General features: G+C 36.7%; 1 protein-coding gene across 8 annotated transcripts in view; it reads right to left on the bottom strand.

Annotated features, from left to right (window-relative positions):
* LOC124395491 (voltage-dependent calcium channel subunit alpha-2/delta-1) overlaps positions 1 to 25,073 on the bottom strand; it is a 111,654-nt gene that overhangs the window by 40,587 nt on the left and 45,994 nt on the right. For all 8 annotated transcript variants that reach the window (XM_046864015.1, XM_046864012.1, XM_046864016.1 and 5 more), the window contains exons 5-10: positions 21,376 to 21,411; positions 20,681 to 20,813; positions 12,028 to 12,159; positions 8,512 to 8,581; positions 7,054 to 7,104; positions 6,773 to 6,872 (exon numbers count right to left, since the gene is read on the bottom strand). In XM_046864015.1, the coding sequence (XP_046719971.1) occupies positions 6,773 to 6,872; positions 7,054 to 7,104; positions 8,512 to 8,581; positions 12,028 to 12,159; positions 20,681 to 20,813; positions 21,376 to 21,411 (522 nt within the window). The remainder of the gene's footprint in view (positions 1 to 6,772; positions 6,873 to 7,053; positions 7,105 to 8,511; positions 8,582 to 12,027; positions 12,160 to 20,680; positions 20,814 to 21,375; positions 21,412 to 25,073) is intronic.

Genomic DNA, 25,073 nt, shown 5'->3' on the forward strand with positions numbered 1-25,073 from the left:
ATGACTTGAAAGTTTCATCTCTGTTTGTCCCTGAAAATGGATTTCTGTAGTGTGTCATTTGATGTTGTTGACCTTTGTAATCCTATTACTGTGAGACAGAGAGATGTGGAGGAAATGCGGGAGAGAAAGAAACAAAAAAAGGCTGTGGTTGTCTAAAAATGGCGAGGACACAAGTAAAGGAAAACATACGGGAAGAGAAATCAAGGTCAACAACCCGATTACGACGATTGAACATACACGGCACATGCTATCGGACAAATCGCATATCAAAGCGCATCTATGGTTAAACGAAGCAGACAAACCTTCCATTCTGTTTCATTAATATTGAAAAATGATGTCTTTACAGTGGATTTTTTCTTTAATGTGTAATTAATTGTTCAGCTACAGTGATGATTCACAAAAAATAGTGTCTCTAGCCTGAATAAGTAAGTGATGTTCAGTATCATCGCCATGCAGGCCCATGACTCACTACTCCCAAAAGACCATTTTTCCAAATAGAGCTCGAGATGACGCTGAAGCATACCCCCCATGCAGTTCACAAACCATATGAGATTTTGCAAGAACATTCTTTACAGAGTTACAACACAGAAATAACTTCTAATTGCAGCCAAACATCGCTTTCAAAAACAAAGCAAATCTGAAAAGGATGAAGAGACCCTTTATCCTTGTTATTTATTTATTTCATTTCAAATTCAGCTTATGTGTTGTCTGGTTCTTCCAGTCTATTGTTTCAGAAGACCTTTCTCATAATTCACAAAGACACTTAAATATTCACAAAATGCTCAACCAGAACTCTTTTGCAGCAATGCATTGTGTGACAGAACTTTAATAACCCTGAATATTTGCCTCGATGCTTGACAATTACCTCAATTCAAAAAGAACTGCACAGAGACTCATCCTTCTTTATCCATTAACTGAAATGGTATCAACTATTCCTCCCTGTCTCTCATCATTCTACACTCACTCTAAATGTCAGATTTACATAAACATGTACATCACTTATAAGATAATAAACAAATAACAGTGTCAAATTGGACGATTAGAAAAGATTTAGAGCAACTCATACCGCACAGACGATACCAATATAGAGACACATGAGTGCAATCACAATCAATAAAATAATCCATATGTGTGGTGAATAAATAATTATAACGGTCATTTCAGCATGCACGCTTACACCTTTGTGTGTAAAATCTATTTTAGAGAAACCTAATTAAGAACAGAAAACAACCGACATAGCACTTGGCTAGATATAAAGCCCAAGCAGAGACAGATTTAAAAAGTTAATGAACAACTGCTTATTGATTTTTTTAGGTTTTGGTGCTGTTCAATAGTACAAATATAGGTGAAAATATATTAAATTTAAGACCGACCTTCTACAGTGTCACCCCAAAGTTACTGTTCTACAACTGTATGTTAAATTTATTATACTGAAGTCACAATGTGCATGAGTGTATGAGCATTGACAAAACATGTAAAAAAAAAATTGTTTTTAATATACAGTACTACTGCTGATACAACCACTACTATTACTACTACTGCTAATATTGCTACTACTATTACTACTGCTGCTATAACCATTACTAGTACTATTACTACTTCTATGACTGCTATTACTACTACTACTATCATTGCTGCTGCTACAACCACTGCTTTTACTATCCTGACTACTACAACTGTGGCTGACCTTGCTGTTACTACTACTACTGCTGCTGCTACTACTGCTACCACCACCACTACCACCACTACCACTGCCACCACTACCACCACCACCACTGCTGCCACCACCACCACCACTACCACTGCTACCACCACTGCTGCTACCACTGCTACCACTGCTACTACTACAACTGCTACTACTTATGCTGCTGCTGCTACTGCTACTACTGCTACCACCACCACCACTGCTACCACCACTACCACCACTACCACTGCTGCTGCCACTGCTGCTGCCACCACCACTGCTGCACCACTGCTGCTGCTGCCACCACTACCACCACCACTGCTGCTGCTGCTGCTGCACCACCACCACCACCACTACTACCACCACTGCTGCTACCACCACTACCACCACTGCTGCTACCACCACTGCTACTGCTGCTACTACTACAACTGCTACTACTTATGCTGCTGCTGCTACCACTGCTGCTACTACTACAACTGCTACTACTGCTACCACCACCACCACTGCACCACCACCACTGCCACCACTACCACTGCTGCTACTGCTACTGCTGCTACCACCACTGCTGCTGCTGCACCACTGCTGCTGCTGCTGCACTGCTGCTGCTGCTACCACCACTACCACTGCTGCTGCTACTACTGCTGCTACTGCTACTACTGCTGCTACTACTGCTGCTACTAGTATAACTACTACTACTACTGCTGCTACTGCTACTACTACAACTGCTACTACTTATGCTGCTGCTGCTGTAACTGCTACTTTGCCTTCTATAACTAGTTCTACGTATATCTGCTACTACCATTACTACTATTATACAGCCCCTACTACACCAACTACAACAGGTGCAGCTGCTACTTCTCCTACCTTTACTGCTACTCAGAGGTGGCAAAAGTACACACATCCATTACTTAAGTAGAAGTACAGATACTCATGTTTTAAAATACTCGGGTAAAAGTTAAAGTACTGATTATACCTTTTTACTTAAGTGAAAGTAAAGAAGTCTTGGCTCTGACATGTACTTAAGTAAAAAGTAGTTATTACTTCTACCCGTTTTAGCTGTTAACTTGACCTCACATCATATTAATATTTGATAGATAGATAGATAGATAGATAGATAGATAGATAGATAGATAGATAGATAGATAGATAGATAGATAGATAGATAGATAGATAGATAGATAGATAGATAGATAGAACTTTATTGTCATTGCATTGTACAGGTACACAGCAACGAAATGCAGTTTGGCATCTACCAGAAGTGAGAAAATGTATCAATCGTGCAAATAGTGCAGATAAATATGGAGCATATGTACAGCATGTGATATTTATGTAAGCATATGTACAGTGATTAAATATAAAGGCTATAACAGTGCAGAGACGTGTGGACATCATTAAGAGCCTTGCTATGTTTCCACACGGGCAGTTAATGAGGTGATACCGGAGAAAGTGCACCTCTTCAAGTTAAGTCAAGAAGCTTTTATATATATATATATATATATATATATATATATATATATATAAAATAGACATACATTTTACAGATTTGAATGATGTATTGTTTTTAATCTGTACAATCAATAAAGACAGTAATTTAAGTTTGTGTCGCCATTATGAGGGAAAAACCCACAAAACGCCACCTAGAGGGTTAATTGTGTAAAACATGGCGGATTTGGTGTTTGATTTGAGACTTGGCGCAGAAATAAAACAAAAGTTTACTGATTAAAAATATGTTTATCTGGAGTTTATTTATTTATTGTATATCTAAGTAAAAAAGGGACGTCGTGAATAAGTGTATGTTTTGCTGGAGGTTTTAATTTCGCCTCTTTTATATTTAGTTATTTATTTATGTATTTAAATTTTTTTAATAAAAATGGTTAAAATAGAAATGCTCGCTGAATTGATAGCAATAATTTGAATTTTGACAGCCAAATATATATATATATATATATATATATATATATATATATATATATATATATATATATATATATATATATATACAAAACTAATTAAAAATGTTGTTACCTAATGAATGTATCCAGGCTGAAGATCCACATATAGAACACAAGCAGAGAAATGCTGATGATGATCATGAATGTGTCTGCTCTCAGTCATGTTTACATCACTGACTCCCTCTGTCTCATCCACGTTAACCCCAGACTTCTAACTGCCTCTGCCTGCTGATTCTTATCTTCGTAAAGAGTGAGAGTCAGGACACACAGTAACAGGAAATCGGTTGTTCGGCTGAAATCGGCACGCAGTGAAAAGAAACAAATATATATTTCACCAAATCAATGGATTAAAAGTAACGAGCCTGTTTTAAAAATGTAAGAAGTAAATAGTACAGATATTTGTGTAAAAATGTAATGAGTAAAAGTAAAAAGTTGTCTAAAAAATAAATAGTGGAGTAAAGTACTGATACCAGAAAAATCTACTTAAGTACAGTAACAAAGTATTGTACTCTGTTACTTCCCACCTCTGCTGCTACTAATGCATCTTCTATTTACTATTACTAAACTAAAACTACTAATACGAATACAACTAGTGCTGCTACTACTACATCTAAAAGTGCTACTACAACTCACAAGTCTATTTCTAGTGAAAAGTTCTTGCCAAGAAACACAAGACCATTAAGAGTCTATAAATGGATGTAGGATATACGAACATGGATGTAGAAAATCCATGTCTCTATGGCTTATGGTCTACAAAAAAATTGTAAAGCAAAAAAATTAGAATAAGAACAAAGTAATAAAATAGCAATTACCAAATGGGTTCCAGCACCTTCAGTACTTGCACTTAAAGTTAATTTGCATGCAAATTTTAATTTTTAAACTCACTCACACATTACACAATGACAGGAAGTGAAAATTCAGTTAAGATGCAAAGTTGATACTCTGTTGTCTAATGATGTGAAACAGGAAAAGGCCAAAGACTAATCTCTGAAGAACACCATGGGAAAAGGGAAAGGAAGGAGTAGGGAAGGCTAGACTGTTTACTTTTTCAGGGAGATAAATTGTATCTTGGGAAAGTCAAAAGTAAACCAGAGAAATGGTTCTGATTTTAATCATAAGACAGTCTGTGCCGTACTGACTGTGATTGCAAAATACGTTGCAGTTATATTCTATGAATTGACATTCAATTGTTTTTTTTGTAAATGACCAAGAATCAATCAAGCATAATTATATACACCTAGACACTATACATGTATAAATATAAATATGATCCTATGGTGCAGAGCACAAGCTCAGATGATACTGCGTGTGGGTTAACAGGTCACACGAGCAAGCAAATGAAGTGTTCGCTTCTAATATAGTTGACTAGGTGCTGCATTGGTGCTCAGACACACGCTTGACAGTGCTGACAGCAGGCCAAATTCAGGACAGATGTGGGCTTCTGTGGCCATGCCAAGCTATAAAGAAGCGCACACTGACGATCCCTGTTCTAGCTAAATAGCAGCTGCGTTTCTGATTGGTTAAATTACTCTATATGCTTCTTGTTGTTCAGTTGCATTTTGAAGCTTGATAAGGTGACAGTCAATAATGCAGTCTATCATTTCAAACGAACAGCAGCCCTTATCGTTTAAAAATAATACAATCAAATCGTAATTCCAATATAAAACCTGGTAAAACTTTTTATCCTGAATGTACAAGGAGCCTACTGAGCATGTGTGCTCTCTCATATAGATTATTTGTCATGGTTGAGTCTAATCAGTTGTGGTCCTGAGTGATGGATGGATAATGGAGGGAGGCCTTAAGGCCACTGAGGCTTCCAGACTGACACGGTGTCACCAAGCTAATGTGATGTGAGTGATGAAATCCTCTGCAACACCACATAAATCCTGTGTCATATATCATAGTTTAAGCCCTGAACCAAACATCTGAACCCAACACCCCACACCAGATCCTATATCCTTCACTTTAGACCTGCAGCCTGCACCAAAGCTGTACAATCTTTACTGTAACTACTGCACACCATGACAGAAAACTGCTATAGACATCTATTAATTATCTTATAGTATAAAGAAAAAAGCAAGCATTCACTTAGTTGAATGTCTACTGTCTCACACACACACACACACACACACACACACACACACACACACACACACACACACAAACACACACACCACCTGTTCTAGAATTTGTCTCATCAATACTAAACAAGCATGATCAACATAACTTGTCAGAGGTAACACACACACACACACAGACACACACAGACACACAGACACACACACACACACACACACACACACACACACACACACACACACACACGCATCTTAAAGCAAGCTGATAAATCTCAGACAGCAGACACTCTGTCGATGCGCTGAAGCAGTAGAGCAAAAAGCAATGTTTCTAAATTCCCAAGGGGAAAAACGTTATATATAAATAATCTTGTTGTAAAGTATATGAATTGAACATGACACGTGAAGCTACACATGTCAAAACATCAGCCTGTCTAGTAAGAGTGTAAAATTCAAAATAAGCATGTCAGGTCTGTCAGCTAATGACTCTCTAAAAACTCTGGAAGAGCGTAAGAATGCGAGAATGTGACGGACAGTGATTGGGCCTCCAGTCAGTAAGTCAAAAGAGAAGAAAGTGTAGCTCTGATTAATCCAGCCAAACTTTTCTCTGGTGCAGCCTGCCAAGTTTTGTAGGCTTTCGTTCAGTGAAGTGATAGATGGGCATTTCCTTAGCTCACTCTCCGCCTGATCTCTCAGCATTCGCTTTAAACCGCCCACCTTCCAATTCAGCACATCCACCCACTGAAGCAGCCTTTTCATTAGGAGCTTGTTTTCAAGTGGCACACTGAAGCCAAATCCATATTTCATTATTTCACCTTCATCATTCACCTTGTCCTTCTCGCAGACTCAAACACACCACACACACACACACCTACGAATGCGGAACCAATTTTTTCTAAAACACGGTGTAGTAGTAGTAGTGTGTATAGTACTCTAACATACTTAGCTTGGATTAATCTGTATTTGTGTGGGGGAAAAAATCTTTTTATTCTGTCATATTATTCTGTCTTTATCATGGAACTGTCAGATTTAACCATATACACACTTGAACACACACTTACGTTCACGACATTGACATAGTCATCATCCGAAAGAGTCTCCAGCATTTCACTGACGGACGTTCGGATGAGTTTAAGAGTTAATCCAGACACACTCCCGCTCCTGAAAGACACCGATAGAGACATGACACCTGACTAAGCGCATACACACACTTCAGCACCTGAGCCCCATTCAGCCACCTACAGCCTCTGTAGAGGCAGACAAACAGGAATGAAAAAAGAGCAGATGCTCACTCAAGTCATAGTAAGAACCATAAAAATAGACTAATATGAAACCCACTCACGCGTCCACCAGAATGAGCATGTCCTTCGGTGAGGCAGCACCCTGAACATACCTGAATAAAACAACAGGAAGAACACTTCACTACTGACACCGTGGATTTGAGTTTTAACTCTTATCCATAGACACTCTTATACACATCACATGGATTTTTCTCTTAAATTCACAGTGTAGCTCTAACATAATTTTTTCAAGAGCTACTACAATATATAAAATAAGGAGCAACACCTGCGCAATCAGGTTCGAAATTCAACAGGTAGAAAATGCATTTTAAAGATAAATTGTCTAATTCAGGGAAAAAATTGCTTATGTTACTGTTTTTACGTTTATATCACAGACTGATTTACATGTTGTATGTACTGTGTTCCTAAGGATTTCCATTATGTGTACATTGCGTTTACTTTAGCTAATTAGTGAAATCTAAAAACCAGTGTTGTACAGTTTATCAATTTGTCCTGTGCTTTGTTTGTATTTTTCTAAATTATATCCTTTGGTAAATTATCACTTATCACCATTAGCCTTTTCAATACAGGCTATAGCATAAGTGATGTTGCAGAAGCCTGTACAATGTATATAATAAAGGCCGAATCGGATTTTACTGATACTAGCTAGGTTGGATCGTACTTTTCGATAAACAATTAAAAAAAGTTTTAAAAATGGATACTGGGGGGAAAAAAAACATAAGACTTGATGTAAAATAATACTGAAGTTTATTACAAAAATCTAAAATTAAATAACAGTACTGAATCATGATAATGTGCTTAATGAAATAAAAATGTATAAATAAATATAATTATATAATTGATAAATTCTAATCATTTTTAATATTTATTATAATAAAAATAATATAGCACTCTCCAAGCAGCACGTGCACTGTTCTCACGTGTAAAAACAAATGGCACGTGAGGTAAGTGATTCGCCTCTAGAGGCTGCTTTCGTTATTACAGTGGACTGGAACCTGGAAAAACTATTGGTATGGATTTTTTGCATAGTTCCAGCAATCAAATATCAGTGCAGATTAATCAGTAAAACCGATTAATTGGTCAACCTCTAGCATATAACTAATCTAAATGTTTTTTTTGTATTTTTATAGTTATTAAAACCATTCAGAAGCATTTTCCATGGTTTGTGCATTACATTCTTTCGGCTTCTCCTATTAGGGGTCGCCACAGCGGATCATCCGTATTTGTGATCCGCATGTTCGATTTGGCACATGTTTTTATGCTGGATGCCCTTCCTAACACAACCCTCCCCATTTATCCGGGCTTGGGACCGGCACTAAGAGTGCACTGGCTTGTGCAACCCTAATGGCTGATTTTGTTTAAACAGGGCCTATTTATCTATCTGTCTCATCACAGGTTTGCCATTAAGAAATATTCATAGGTCTGTCAAAGGCACAATGGCAATATTTTAACGTGAACACTGTGTGGGCAAACACAACTGTGAAGGTGTAAAAAGGTACCAGGGTCTGCGACGGACGTCATATAGGTCAATTTTGCTGGGTGTTTTCCTGGCGTCCTTCCACGGAGAGGCTAAATACAAAAAAAAACAATAATTATAAAAATAGATTATTTAATTATTTATTTATACCTGTTAAGGTGATATGCTAATCACCTTAACAGGTATAAAATAATCCTCTGTGACAATTTGAACCCACCGACAGAGTTGCTCCTATCACCAGGGTTTTGCATGTTAACATATTTCCTGCATAATACGCCACATTAATATGTACGAGGTGTAAAAAATGAAGCTGCGAATAATTAAATACGAGGACTAATAGTACCATTTAGACATGGATATGAATCGTTGTTCAAACAGCATGCATTAAAATGCAAAACGCATTTTTCCTACAAGGATGCATACGATTTTACAGCAGAAATTCTACCAGAATTTATTTATTTTATATATTTTTATATATTTATATCTTTTTTAAACCATGGAATAAAAGTAAGCAGATGGAGCTGAGTAATTACTGCCAGGCTAGTGGGTGTAAATTTCAGCACACTGGTCTAAATAAAAGAGCTGCATGTTTGTGTGTCTGTGTGTGTGAATGTGGGTGTTTTGTAGAATTGCTGTCACTGAATATGTGCTGGTGAGTGAGTTGTGTGTTTATGATTTACAAAGGTGATTGAGAGGATCTGACCTGTTAATTGCTTGTGATTTTTTTGTCAAATAAAATACAGTAGGCTATATTAGGAGTGTGTGTGTGTGTGTGTGTGTGTGTGTGTGTGTGTGTGTGTGTGTGTGTGTGTGCGTCATAGTAATGCCCTGTCAGTGTAATGGGGGTGTGATTAATGAGTTCACTCTAACCCGCCAAACACACACACACAAAATGAGCATAGCAGCCACAGAATTTTCCCATTCCTCAAAAAATAAAATTTACATTTATAATAATTTAGACAAAGGTTTAAAATAGGAGTGTGCAATTTATATGCAGATTGTAAACTAAAGAGCCACTAATTGGAAACCTGAAAATAATTGAAACAAGATGAGAGTTTATTTGTTGTCTACTCCATCATCATTAGAAATGCTGGGGTCTTTAGTGGGCCCTCAGTTGAGCTGATAGCGTATAATTTAATAATAACATGTCAGTGTCTTTTTAGATCGGAACATTACATCATATATAGAAGTAAATATGTCTAACAGTCAGATGTTCGAGTCAATGTAAATCTTTCTTTCGGCTTCTCCCATTAGGGGTCGCCAAAGCGGATCATCCGCATGTTTGATTTGGCACATGTTTTACGCTGGATGCCCTTCCTAACGCAACCCTCCCCATTTATCCGGGCTTGGGACTGGCACTAAGGCTTGTGCAACCCTAATGGCTGGGGTTGGTTCCCTGACTGGGGATCGAACCCGGGCCGCAGCAGTGAGAGCGCCGCATCCTAACCACTAGACCACCAGGGAACCAGATGTATGAGTCAAAGTAATATTGAATTATTGAAGGAATTGGCCCTCATGATAGCTGCTAGTCACGGGGAGGGAGGGTAAATACTGCCCTAGTACACTTTTCTATACAGTGTTTCTGCAGGTTTCACAAAGTCAAATTTGGACTTTTTAAGACCTTTTTAAGACCATTTAGAATGAAATTTAGGACCTATATCACAACATCAAAAACACACATGAATACGTTCTTAGCAACTGGCTTTAACCTAAAATATTTTTTTCAAGCCAAGTACCGCAAGTATTGTACTTCCCCATAGCTGAAAAATAAAATCCGTTTTACGTCTGTGGTAAAATCTGAAAGAGGTTTGCTACAGTAACAGAAAGCTGATTGGCTATTGCATAGTCGTCTTATTTGTCATTTTGATACAGTGAATGATATTTAGACTAGCGAAAGAAAGAACTAACAAACGAAAACATTCTAAAGTACTGCCGGAGCATTTCAATGAAAATGAAGTAAGACCTGTTTAAAATGATTGAAGACCTTAAAAAGTTAATTTAACACTTTTTAAGGTCTAAAATTTTTGAAGACTGGTCAAAACCCTGCTATAGAGATACACTATATTACCAAATGTATTGGGTCACCCGAAAACAAGTTTGTTATTTGATTTTTGAGCATTGCATTCCACATTAATCCCAATTTACTCTTATAATTCCCTCCACTCTTCTGGGAAGCTTTTCGAATAGATTTTGGAGTGTGCTTATGGATATTTGTGTTCATCAGCCACAAGGGTATTACTGTTGTAGGTGAGGTGAGGGAGGTCTGGGGTGCAGTCAGCGTTCCAAACCATCCCAAAGGTGTTCAGTAGGGATGAGATCAGAGCTCTGTAGCAGGCCACTCAAGATCTTACTCTTCAAAGCATGTGAACCAGATCTTCAAAAAGCTCACTTTGTGCACAGGGGCATTGTCATGCTGGAACAGGTTTGGATTTCCAAGTTCAAATGAATGTATGTAAATTAATGTAATTTTTTTTTTATAGTGCATCTAAAGACGTCCTGTACAATTTAGTTCCTTCAGCTTTGTGGTAACAGTTTGGAAAAAACACATATAGCAGGAAAGGTCAGGTGACCCAATACTTTTGGCAATATAGTGTATCTACATATAATTTGTCAGAGTAAATATTAGGATTGAGCAGTGTGATATAGCAAGCAGTTTTGTGAATGGATTTACATTTAAGCAATAGACATGCTGTTGCATTATGTCATAAAAAGGTGTAAACATATAGTTTTGTCAGCTGCCATTTTGCAAAATATTTACTTTGATTGGGCAACGTGCTTAGGTTATATTTAGTTTAATTTACGTTTCTCCTAAGAAGATTATTCATTTGTTTGTCTTTTTATTCTGGGGTGGTGGTGGGGTTTAACATGAGGTGGTATCAAAAGTTTCAAACTAGCTCTGTTTATAAAAAAAAAAAACTTTATTTATCTATGATTACACACTATCACCTTCAAAATAGTCTCCTTGCAGAGAAATTGTCAGGCAAACACTTTGTTCTTTATCCAATTTTTTAAGGTTTTTAAAGTTTTGATTTATATTTTTTAATGGCATAAGAGCAAATAAATCGGATTGTTTTGATTTGTTGTTATTTTGACGTTTAATTAAAAGCACAATCTTTATTTATTTGTTCATGTTTTTTTCGCAGAATGTTCATATTTCTAACTTGTATAATTTTGACAGGAGATATTTATATGGAGAGCAAAATTTCGTTTAGATGATCATCATGCTCAAGTTTGTTGAAGGTCTTCCTGATCTCTTGTCCAGTAATGTCCTACCGCTCTTTCTATACATAGTGTTAGCTACGATTACGATCATAACTTGCAACATTGGCGGAATATAGAAGACAATCTGAGAACCTGGAGATAGGTATTTTTATGCAAAGTTTCACTAAACATAAACTTTTTTGAAAACATTGAGTTGCTAGATTGCTGTCAGCACCTATTTTCATAATTGAGGTCTATAATTCTTTCTGTGTAAATTAGATGCTGTCATCATTAACAAATAAATACAAACAAGCCACACACACATAGAAATGCGTACCAGGGTAGTAGCGAGCCAGTCCTGTAGCGCTGCCAAACACTTGCCAGAGTAACGTCGGGTCTTCCTCCCTGTTTTTCTTAAACACCTCCTCCAGTGCTTCGGTCCAGTTCAGTTCATTTAAAACAATTGTAGCTAGAAACAAAAACACAATTCAGAAATATAGAAGTAAAAACTACATTATTTTGTGAATATTGTCCTGTGTAATGAAAGAAAAAAAAAACATTTACTGTTACAAAGTGTTGATACTACAGTCTGCTTTCAAAATTGCTTAATATACATCATGGACAAAAGTTTGTGGACACCTGACTATAAGATTCGTATGTGCTTTTTGAACTCCCTATCTCACATTTAGTCGCTTTTGCTGTTATAATAAACTCCACTGTTCTGGAAAGGTGTTCCACTAGATTTTAGATGTTTGTGCATTCAGCCACAAGGGTGTTGGTAAAGTCAGGTACTGCTGTAGCAAGAAGCCTAGGGTGCAGTCAGCATTCCAATGCATCCCAAAGGTGTTAATAGAGTTCTATATAGGCCACTCAAGATCAACCCATGTAAACAAATCTACATGGAGCCTGCATTGTAAACAGTAGCACTGTCATGCTGAAAACGGTTTGGTTCTCCTTGTTCAAGTGAGGGGGAAATTTAATGCAACTGCATTTAAGGACATCATATACAATTGTCTGCCTCCAACCTGAAACATATATGGCTAGAAAAGTTAGGGGTCCTAATAATTTTGTCCATGTAGTGTATATTTCCACACTATATTCATTTATACACACATTTAAATTGTTTACCTTGGAATATGAATTTACTGTTGTTACAATTACAAAATAACAATAATATAAACATCAATTATCATTGTCTAAGATAATATTCTGGAAAATAGAACACTTTTCTCTTTCTGATTTGTATATCACATTATATTACATTACATTACATAACAATAATCATATGCATTCGATCAGATTATTTAAAATATTTGGTTTTGTCAAACAAAACAAATCACAGGATTGGAAGTATTTTCTTTGTTTTAAGTGCTAGATGTATTGATTTAGGTTTAATACAATACAGTCCTCAGTGACCAGAATGATCAATCAATCAATCAATCAATCAATCAATCAATCAATCAGTCAATCTTTATTTATATAGCACCTAACATCTACCAGGTAGAATCTAGGTGCTGAACAAAGTGCAATGAATGATGGATTTTCAAGGCATCTAGCTATGTTTTGATGCTGCTGTAATCCTCTTTGAGATCAGAAAAGGCAAAATATTTTTAGATAGACTTTTATTTTTGGGATTAGATTGTGAACAAAATGTCATAAATTTGTCTGTTGAATGAAAAAAATACTGTAAGTACATCCCGAAATTACCACTAGCCAGGTCATGAAAGGAAAGTTTTAGCTGAATAATTGCTATTTTTGAACTTTTACAGTATAAGCTATTATGAAATTTCACCTATTATCCAATTAAATTAAATATAATAAATAAATAAATAAATAAATAGAGGTGCAAATGCTTCCACTTTTTCTCTTTTGATTGATTTATTATTCGTAAGACTTCTTCTTTCAGCTTCTCCCATTAGGGGTCACCACAGCGGATCATCCGTCTCCATAGACATGTCCTCTACATCTGCCTTTTTCAACCCAACTACCTGCATGTCTTCCCTCACCACATCCATAAACCTCCTCCTTGGCCTTTCTCTTTTCCTCCTTCCTGGTGGCTCCATCCTCAGCATTCTCCTACCGATATACCCCATGTCCCTCCTCTGCACATGTCCAAACCATCTCAACCAAAACGTCCTACATGCGTTGTCCCTCTAATAAACTCGTTTCTAACCTATTTATTATTAGTAATATAATCCATCTTCATGGATGAGTGCTCATCAACTAAAACTCAACCCTAGCAAAACAGAACTGCTGGTCATCCCAGGTGATTAATCTCCAGGTCAAGATCTCAGAATCTGGACAAGGGCGTCTTCTAAATGCTACAAATGTAAATGTAAATGTGTGTACTAATTTACAACGTTTTTACATTTATTTATTTAGACTCAAATGGTCCCCAAGCTTACCTCACAAAGGCTGTTATTCTCAGAATGAGTCAATGAATGAGTGTGTGTCAGCACACGTGTGTGAGTGTGAACAGGATAATTCCGCATTATCCGCACAGGGCTCTACTGCTCGGGTGGTGCAAACTCGCTGATCGACTTTATTGAATCACAAGCGCGGGAACCATGGAAACCTATAATCATCTTATCAAATCAAATCAAATCTCTCTGAAAAGGCCACGCAACCTGACAGGCCTGCTGAAAGTGCTGCTAAAGAATAGTCTCATTGGAGAGGAAAAACGGCCTATGTGTCAACATTAAATCTAATGAACCATGCAAAATTCAGTGTTGCAGCCGCAATAACAGTTTATTTTCACAGACTGGCCGAGGATGTGAAAGATATGGGGGGGATGCAATGATGTATGCATCTCTCTGGCTTTTAAGCACCAGGGAAACTTGATCATGTAGCAAATACATTGGATAAATCAGCTTAAAAACTGGGATGTAAGATATACACGGGGTGTACTAGAAATGATAAGTGTGTTTAACTTTCATGTGCACAAACACAGCAATCATCAACATCAACTTCAACGCACAGAGAATCTCAATGAGCTTGAACTGAATTTGCCAGAAATAAAATTCCAATGTGAGTCAAAAGGAACGTTTTTTCATTGTTTTTCATTGCCAATCACAACACACTTTATACCCATTAAATACCATTTCCCTTTCTGCCCTCTTGCCCTCCTGGGGAAAAAACATTTCCTGTTGCTGTTTCATTCAGTGTTGTCTCTCTTAATGACAGGGAGATTTTGTTGCTTCCTTAGACGGTGGCAGTGCGAGCCCACACACTCCTCTCTCCTAAACGACGTGCCACTTTATCCGAGAAAATCCAATTTTCTTCCCTGCGGGAGTCATGGGCCTAAGTTATTTCACTCTGTGTGTGTGTGTGTGTGTGTGTGTGAGTGTGTGTGTGCATGTGTATGTATGTACATGGCTTTGAATGTTTTTAGATTTGAATCACTATCCTGTCAGGCTCTGATTGACATCTGGTAACATCCTTTAAAGTCCATGTAGACAATAAATCCACACATACCACATACCACACACCCACACCCACACCCACACCCACAGTATAATCTCTTTCCTCATTTTTATGCATTTGCAAGCAGCATGCTGCTCTTTCTCTATTTCACTCTCTCTCACACACACACACACACACACACACACACACACACACACACCGCTTTAGACAATTAACTTCACCCTCGTACTCGAATGTTCGCGACCTTTTCTCATTTCCCCACTGAAAAAGCAAGACGTGTCTCAGAATCATTCTCCACACGCCTGTTCCTAACCTGGAGGTCAGAACGTTGCCAACACTGGCACAATTGCACCTCACACTCCTACGCCACTGCTTCCTCACATTGCAGAGGAATGCACATTCTTCTGCATTCCTAATATAACCTGTTAAATCTATTTTGTTTGCGGTCCCGGCAATGTTAGTGCTTGTGCATGTATCTATAGTGGACTAATTGGAGAAGTGGAATCGCATATGTTCTGGGACAATTGAGGGCCACGTGTAAGGGCAAATTAGAGGGCCAAGTATCAAAGGTGTAAAGAATGCTTCTTGTTCATGTTCTTGTTCTTCTTCTGGATATTGCATCTTAAGCAGCCAACAGACCTGCCATGAAGCTGTTATTCTTTGCACATTGATTAAGGAGGCTCTAACAAACGTTCCGACTAAAGTTCTAAAACCACCATCTTGTCAAATCTGTGCCTAAATTGGAGGTATTTTTATGGTCATAAATTTTGAACTATGTCTCTAGAATGTAAAAGGCAGACAGCCCCTGGGTATATTAACATCCAAGGCATTTGTACCCTTATCCAGAGCAACTTCCAATTATCTTATTTACTGTATATAACTGATCAAATGTTCATGTATCTTAACCACCAAGCTACCAGTTTCCCAGAAAAGGGTTGCATCACGCACCAAGATCAAGCCCAGGAACCTTCTGTTTACTGTGCAAACAGTGCCACAATCTCTGCTTGCTGCTTAAATTGTTATTATTATTATTCTCTTTTGTGCATTTGAAATGTCTCTTCAGTTTCTTTATTTTCTTAAGCATTAGTGTTATGTTCTACAACTGCTTTAAACCTCTGCTATATGATCACATGAACACCACAATGATATAGATGAGTTAAATAGGTTTTGCAAGTGATATAGGTCTGACAGAACCGCAGTTGTAAACCACAATCTGCATAATGGTCTTCATTTATTTACTTGCTTTTATTATTTTCCTACTGAAAGGTTATTTCTGTAGTTGCATTGCTATAGCATACATACAGTAGAAGCAAAAATACAGTACAGGATTCCAGAATTAAGATGCAGACTCATTCTTACGTGGTTTATTACAGATCATAGATGAAGACCAGTGTGATTATAAAAAGTGTTTGGCTTGGAATGAATGCACTAAAACGGGTTTTTATATTTCATCCTATTTTTAGTAAATATGATGAAAAAAAAAGAATGCAATAAAAAAACAAGAAGGCTGAAGTGTGCCTTCTGGCATGTGTTAATTTCTGATGCGTTAATAATGTTTGCCAGTACTGATGATCATTTGCACTGTTACTGTTGCCTGCTGTGATGTCGGCAACCGGCTGCTCTCCTGGTCACACAGTGGAGCCAGAGGCAGTAGGTCAGGAGAGTGTGTACACTCTATTTGGACTTTTCCATTAGTCACCAATAACTCAAGCGAACAGCTTTGTACATCTAACATGCCATGTGCAAGCCTAACGTTAAAACAAAAACCAAACAGACGAACAAGGACAAACAACATCACAAGATAAATGACTTAGTAATGAGATGAAAAACAAAAGTGCATGACTCACAAGACTGAAACACACCGAATAAGGTATTAAAAATGACGGCTGCCTCTACATCACACCGCCCACGGCATAGATTCTTTCCCTATAATAAATCCTAAAGTATTTTATTACTCTTAGACCAGGGAGCCCCAACCCCTGACTTCATTAGTAAAAGTACAAAATTTTAAGTGTTTGTTTTATTTATAATTTACTGACTTTTGCAAACTGCAGGTTTTTTTTTTTTTTTTTTTAATGACCACTTCCACCAAGGCCAATTTCCTTCACTTGTTTCAGTTGCAGTTTTCTTTATATACATTAATAAATTAAGCTCCCATTGATTCTGCATTATGATGAGTTAAGTTACATGTTCATTATATATGTAATAATCAAAATAATAATCTATAATACCCCCCCACTTGAATGTCTACTGTCTCACACACACACACACACACACACACACACACACACACACACACACACACACACAAACACACACACAAACACACAGGCTACCCTCCCAGCCTGGGTCTGTGAAAAATCTGTCTTGCAGAAAACTGGTCTTGGAACTGCTGTCTTACACCACAGCAACCTTAGTTACATTTTTACAGTCATTCACTAATGTATGCTATTAAAATGTTAGTAATGTTACTACAAATAATAATTTCCCCACTAATTTATTTTCACTCTCTTTCCTAAATTTATAAATTTAAGAAAAAACTGATCTCCATGTTATGATGAAACCAGGAAGTTCAAACTCCTCTGTCCTGAACATCCCATTGTGTAAAACATATTGTTATAAAACACTGACACTGGAGACTCCTTCTGTAAATATAAAATAAACATATCCCTACAGAAAGCATCATTAGATCAACTATTCAATGTCTCTTAATTTTTAATTAATCAACCTGTTTATTCTCAAGTTTTTAAACTTGCTATTTATTCTGCAGCAGAACTGCTGTCAAACATGCTGTTTACATAAATTATAGTTTAACAGCCCTGCCAAGTGATTATCTGAATTGTTGTCTCCCATGAGTGTGTGTGTGTGTGTAAATGAGAGGCTGTGAGTGTATTTGTACCTACACTGCAAGGTCAGTAAGGAAGAGCAGTCTTACGAGGCAGGGCCAGACGCTATCCCAGCAGGCAAAGCAAGCTGAAATAGTGCCTATATAGCCTGGCCAACCCAATATCTTCCAATCAAACTAATCACAATCCCAATGCACTCAGACACACACCGCACCACATTCAAAACCCAAATACACACAGCGACATACAGAGACAGATGCATGGCAGACAAATTGAACTTTGGACATCGGACCTCTTTGAGTGTTTAAAGGCTCTGGCATGGAGGAGCTGGTGTTGGATCTGTGATGATTGCAAATGTTGAGCTATTTTATGAGTTGCTCAGTTGCTCCTGGTTCCATAATCTCAAATTACTTTATAAGAGAGGAAAGGACATTACTCATAATCTTACACTCCAGTGCTCATATTAGTTCTCATTCTCCAGTGTTCTGTATTTTTTCAAGACAATAATCACACTCTTGATATCAAACAAATGAGGATGGGTCTCCTTTTTGAGTCTGGTTCCTCTCAAGGTTTCTTCCTTATAACACCTAAGAGAGTTTTTCCTTGCCACCGTCTGCTCATCAGGGATAAATACACATCTTTCTTCTTAACTGTTAAATTCTGTAAAGCTGCTTTGAGACAATATCTGTTGTAAAAAGCGCTATAGAAATAAACTTGACTTGACTTGACCTGAAATAAATTATGGCAAGAAGTGAAAACTGCTAAAATACATCCCAGTGTAGAGATGGTCTGCTGATCTTTTCTCTGGTTATGTGCTAAAGACACACTGTTGTGTAATTTTGCATTCGGGTTACATCAAACCTGGAAATTTGGTGCTTGGTATGACATCATTTCTGACCAATTTAGCTACAAAGTGGGAAACAACCATGTATGCCCCCTTGTTCGTTTTTAATGGTTCGTTGTTTGTCTTTCATTTCTTACTAGGATTGACTAAATATGAATCGTTAGGCATTAAGGGAGGTGGTAGCTCATTGGTTACGAGTCAGGGTCGCTGATCAGAAAGTCAGGGGGTCAAGCCTTGGTATCGCAAACCTGCCACTCTTGTGGCCCTTAAGCAAGGCCCTTAATAATACAGCTACAGGGGTGCTGTAGCATGGCTGACCCTGTGGAATATGTGAAGAAAGAATTTCACTGTGATGTAATTATAAAGTTCCTGTCCTTTCCAATGTAATGCATTTAACACGTTAATATGTGTGTACAATAAATATTACATTGTACATTTTATATATAAACAATCCGTTTTAAATTTTACATTGTATACAAAATTTACATTGTACATTTTACAATTTATATACATATATATTAGGGCTGTATTATATTATATTATATTATATTATATTATATTATATTATATTATATTATTATATTACATTAATCGCAAATTATTCGCACATTTTTATCTGTTTTAAATGTACCTCAAATTAATACTTGTCAAGTTTTTAATACTCTAATCAACATGGGCGATGACAAATATTGATGCTTTATGCAAATGTATGTTTATTATTAGTGAAACCAAACTCAACATGGAGCATGTAAACAAAATATTCTTGTAAATGTTTTAAAGTAATTATGGTGTTTTAAATTACGTTAATCATCAAGACACGGTTTTAAATAGATGCCAGAAGACTGAATTTCTTCGGATCCATACTTGCATTTAGCATAAAGACAATAAAGTTGAATCTAATCTAATCTAATCTAATCTAATCTAAAGTCATTTGACATAATTGCAAAACTCAAAGGAAATTGATCACAGGGGGCATTTTCTTTCTTTTTTCAGTTCGGAGGTCAGGAATTACAGTCTGCAGTCAAATGCCAAACCTGTCATTTAGCCATGGGGCTGGCAGTAGAAGTGCTTTTTTTTTTTACGATGCATTCAGTACAAGATGTCAAACAAAAAGCAGTTGACCTAATTACAGAGCTCCAATCTTATAAACTTCAAAATATACCATTAGGGAAAATTAAATGACCATGCCAACTCATTCAGGAAATATAAAACAGGAGGTGATGTTATAATGTTAAGCAATCATGTTACGGTGAGTAGCTTCCACACCTGATACAGACCACAGTACGGTTCAGTGGAGGCAAACCCCAGACCACTGAACTCCAGAATTGAAAACATCTTTCACACTTCACCACCCCTGTGAATTTCTTGGGGAAAAAGGGCATGAGTCCAGAAGAATATATCCAGAAGAAGTATAAACACAATCTCAGTAAAATGTAAACATGAGAATGTTACACAGGTTCATTTAAAATAATTGAAAGCTTAATTCAATAAGAAAATATGACATGATGAAAGACTTTTGTGCAGTTTCTCATGTTTTTTTTTTTTGTCTACACTTTTTATTAGTTCTCAATGGACCAAGAGTAATCATGCATTCAATTTTCTATCTATTTGAAATTATACTTGAATACAAAAAAAAAAAATGTTTTTCCCCAGATGACGCAGAAAGATTATTTTGTAGAAAATAACACCATAACTGGTGTTGCATTTTCATTTCCTGTCTTCAATCCAAACCTCTGCCATTGCGAGTGTCTTCCAAGCTGACAGCTGTTAAAATGGAATTTTCCAAGCAGTTTATATATTATAGACCTTTTTGTGTCAGTGTTTATACAAGCACAGTTTTTGCAGATGATTTCAGATTTGCAGATGCAAATACTCACAGCCGTCATATATGTCTGTAGGGATGTGCACAGCCGTGTGGTTGTAGGAGATGAGACGGTTTTTAAAGGCTGGATCTTCTTTAAATTCCGGTCGAATCCGGTTTTTCCTTCCTTCTGTTTCGTTGGTTTCCAGCTGAAAGATGAATCGTTAAGTAAAAAAAAAGGGATCAAAATTGTGTCTAAATTCACAAACTGATATCAGCCCCAATAAATCATCCCATCATGACATCTTGATGAAGTACAAACAAGCAAACAAAAAAATCCTTATTTGACACTAACAAGCTGGTCCATGCCAGGGAATTCACTGGACACTCATTAACTACTCAGAATAGCACTCACACCTTCTAACTAGACACTCCAGCTGCGCATCATTCCAGCTCTTCATTGTGCGTCTAATTCTGCGTCAGCTCTCCCCATGTAGCTGCTCCGTCTCTATGCTAATTGGCAGGTGTGATAAATGGCATCTCAGAGACTGTATTGTCTAGGCTGAGGGTCAGAGTTGAAGATTTTTGCTTCGTGCTTTTTAGTCGAATGATTTGTGAATCAATACATAGTCAGACTGGGGGAAAAAATTACAGGGAGCTAAACTAACGAGCAACACGTACCAATGATAAAAAAGAGAATCACACACACACACTACTACTAAACGAGAATCATGTAGTATGCAGTGTGCTGAAATACAACCTGTTACTTACATTGTCCTTGGCATTATAATAGACTATGTCGTTCTCCTGCATGGGAAAGAAACACAACAAAGGTTTTAGGTATAGCTTTTACTAGATTTAAACACACACACACACACACACACACACACACACACACACACACACACACAAAGGCTGTGCTCACAAGGAGGTTTATATATATTTTTATATATATTCATTTAAAATTAATATTGGATGGGTAATGATCAACATGAAGGTTTGTATATTTTTATATAAAATCCAGAAGCCAGTCGACAGTATGACAGTGTCGACACTGACAGTATTGTCAGCCAGTTTTTTATCATGCTGTTAAAAAAAAAAAAAACTAATAAAACAGATTTTTATATTTGTCAGGGCACATTCCATTCTGTTAATCTCACTTCATAAACTCTAGCATCTGTCGATTCAATTGTAATAATTAAAATCAGTTTGTACATCGACAAGTGTATTGGTGGAAAGATAATCAAATAAATTAGATGTATTTGAAAGCAGTGCATTATATAAATATCCAGACCTCCACATTTGAGACCGATTTGGATCAATGCAGTGTCTGACATGCAATATACATTTCATTATTGCATAAAGGTTAGTTAAAGAAAACAAAACATTAAAAAAAGCATACATTTGTCGGTCATCCCCTGAGTGTGAAGATCCAACTTTGGCCGCAATTACCGCTGCAAGTCTTTTAGAATATAGCTCTATCTGTTTTGCATGTATGGATCCTAATTTGGATCCTGGCCACTTTTCTTGGCAAACCTACCATGCACTCTGTCAGACTAGATGGCCAAGAATACTAATGCAAATCCTTTCGGTCAATACTCATTCAAGCCACTGTACGCTACTCATTACTGGTTTGCAGCTGTATATATATTGAGATCACTCCATCTTCAAAACATCAATATACATTTTTAACATCAATATACAATTATCCATCAATATATTTTTACTTTGCTGGCATGAAATTAGATCATTGTCTTGGGGGTTAAACACTTTAAATGATGCACAAAGACATCTTCTGTTTTCTATTGGCTTTGTGTAACACCAATACAACTGGAAGAAAATGACTCAAAGTATTTTTTATGTATTCTGTAGGTTATACATGGGATTAAACTGAGAAAGTTGCATGTTTGAAAGATAGTTATAATTCAAATATGCTTTAATCTCAAACTCATTCTATAATGTATCCTGACTGCCTGCATACAGGCTGTATGCCAAGGTAAAAACTATATAAATGAAATATGTGGACACCTGACCAAGAGATTTGTATGTGCTTTTTGAACATCCCATTCCACATTTAGTTCGCATTTGCTGTTACAAGAACCTTCACTCTTCTGGAAATGTGTTCCCCTAGATTTTAGTTGTGGAGATTTGTACTCATTCTGCCACAAAGGCATTAGTATAGTCATGATGTAGAGTGAGGAGGCCTGGTGTACAGTCATTGTTCCGATATATCATAAGGAATTTCAGTAGTGTTGAGGTCAGAGCTCTATAGCAGGCCACTCACAATATTTTACTGCAACCCATATCTTTAATCATATCTTCATGGAACTGGCTTTGTGCACAGAGGTATTGGAATAGGTTTGGCTCTCCTAGTTCAAGTAAAGTGGAAATTAAATGCAAAGTCAACCTGTACAACTGTGTGCCTCCAGTTTTTCAGGGAAGAACCACATATGAAAAGTCAGGAGAAGTCAAGAACCATATATGGAAAAAGTAGAGGAAAAGTCAAGAGTCAGGAATCATATTGTATATGTCGAAAATGCAAGTGTTTCAATACTATTGTTTGTCTGTATAGTGTAAGTTTAAGGTCATAAGTTTGCATTATTAAAAATAATTTTAAAAAAAAATACATAAAAGGGTTGATTAAAAAAAAGTATTTTGCTCTAAATAGGTCATTTATAAAGCAGATGTTTACATACAACCCACAAGACACAATAATAACTGAATATACACACATGCAAAGAAAACATATGATATCTAACAAAAATATATGATTTAAAATGTAAAACATTTATTTGTAATACTGTGTGTTTTTACCTGGATGATCAATTATGTGTTTATGTTATGCAGTTCTTTTTTCATGAGTCACTTATTTTTCCAGAGCAGAAAATCTGGCATTTCTTCTTCGGAAAACATCTCCAGGAACTGCAAACTATGTGTTCGCACATTATTATTCAGGCTTTTTTGCATTATCCTGCAATTTTAAAAGTGGCTATCTGATTTTAATATCGATCTTTTTACTCTTATGACAGCTGAGGGACCCGACTATTACGGAATAGTTGTAAGAAGGCGATATTATAAAGTAAGAGCAAAGGGATGTAAAATTTAATTTGAACAGGATGATCAGTGTTAACTGTTATTATTTATTGAAAATGAAATGTTATTAATTTATTATGGACCTTCAGTAGCTACACGGGATATCATGTATCTCAGAAAACAAAAAAAGTACAACATGAAACATGTAGTTCCACAATTCATGCATGAAACATGAATTGAACACATAATAGTCTTTCAGAGCCTAATGTCCTTGTTATATTCATGTCAAAAAAGACTTTAAAGTTAGTTACAACCGAGCCTGAGGCTATTCAAGACCTCGATAGCAGTGTTAGGACTTGCTGCCAGCAACAAAAAAAAAAGAGCTAGTTTTACATCTCATGGTGTTGCACTGATACTCGGCCACGATCGCCAGGGAGAAGAGCAACATAAAGGCTAAATTAAAGCATCAATTTTACATGCACACAGACAGGCACTAATGCATTGAGATGAAGAAAAAGTAATCTCAGACATTGGAGAGAACAATATAAAAGATACCTTGTCACATATCAGTGGTCCAGAGAGAAAGGAAGGAGCATCTGCAATTTAGATGATGAAGAATACAACATCCAGTCACTGGCAAAAAAAGTCAGTGGCTGAGTCTTTCAGTCTGTATTGAGTAGTTTGTGGAATTAAATTAGTCTTGTACCTTATTTTGTGTTTGCTGCAAATGGCAATAAGGCTTGCGTTTGCTATTAAGGAAAAAGTGATGCAGAAGCCCAAATTCATTTTATTCATCCTGTTTATTTAATTCCGTATGAAAGATCAGCACAGAGAGACATATCAATCCAAAAATTGTATACATTTGTTGACTTTTATTGCAAAACAGAATGCAATCTCTCTGATTGAAATGCTGAACTTTAGCTTCACAAAAGCAGAGTCTAGATGAGAGTGTTGCTGAGAGAGATGAGAAAACATGGGTGAGACAATCTAGAAAAGAATAATACATCAAAAGTTTGTGAAACATGTTTTGATTCCCAAGCACCTGGTCTTATTTGTGATGGCGGCGACCTAAAGGTTTTGTTCGTGTCTGACTTCGTTACATTTTGGTGCAATCTGTTTGAGTACAAAGAGCTGAAAAAGCTTGAGATGCTCCTGATTAAATTATGTCCAGACACCTGCTGCTGTGAAAGACGGTTTCAGTAAAATAAATGCAATTAAAACACAAAACATGAAACAGACTAAGCTTGCAGCATTGATATTTGTCTCTCATGTCATTTATCAATAGACAACATTTACATTTTTTATTTGTTTTATTTACATTAGTACCGTATTTTTCGGACTACAAGCCGCTACTTTTTTCCCACGTTTTAAGCACAATAGACAAATATATAAACAATTGCAATATGGTGTGCAACATGTAAGGGGTAATCCAGATA

This window comes from Silurus meridionalis, chromosome 13 (assembly GCF_014805685.1).
Source record: "Silurus meridionalis isolate SWU-2019-XX chromosome 13, ASM1480568v1, whole genome shotgun sequence".
Lineage (NCBI taxonomy): Eukaryota > Metazoa > Chordata > Actinopteri > Siluriformes > Siluridae > Silurus > Silurus meridionalis.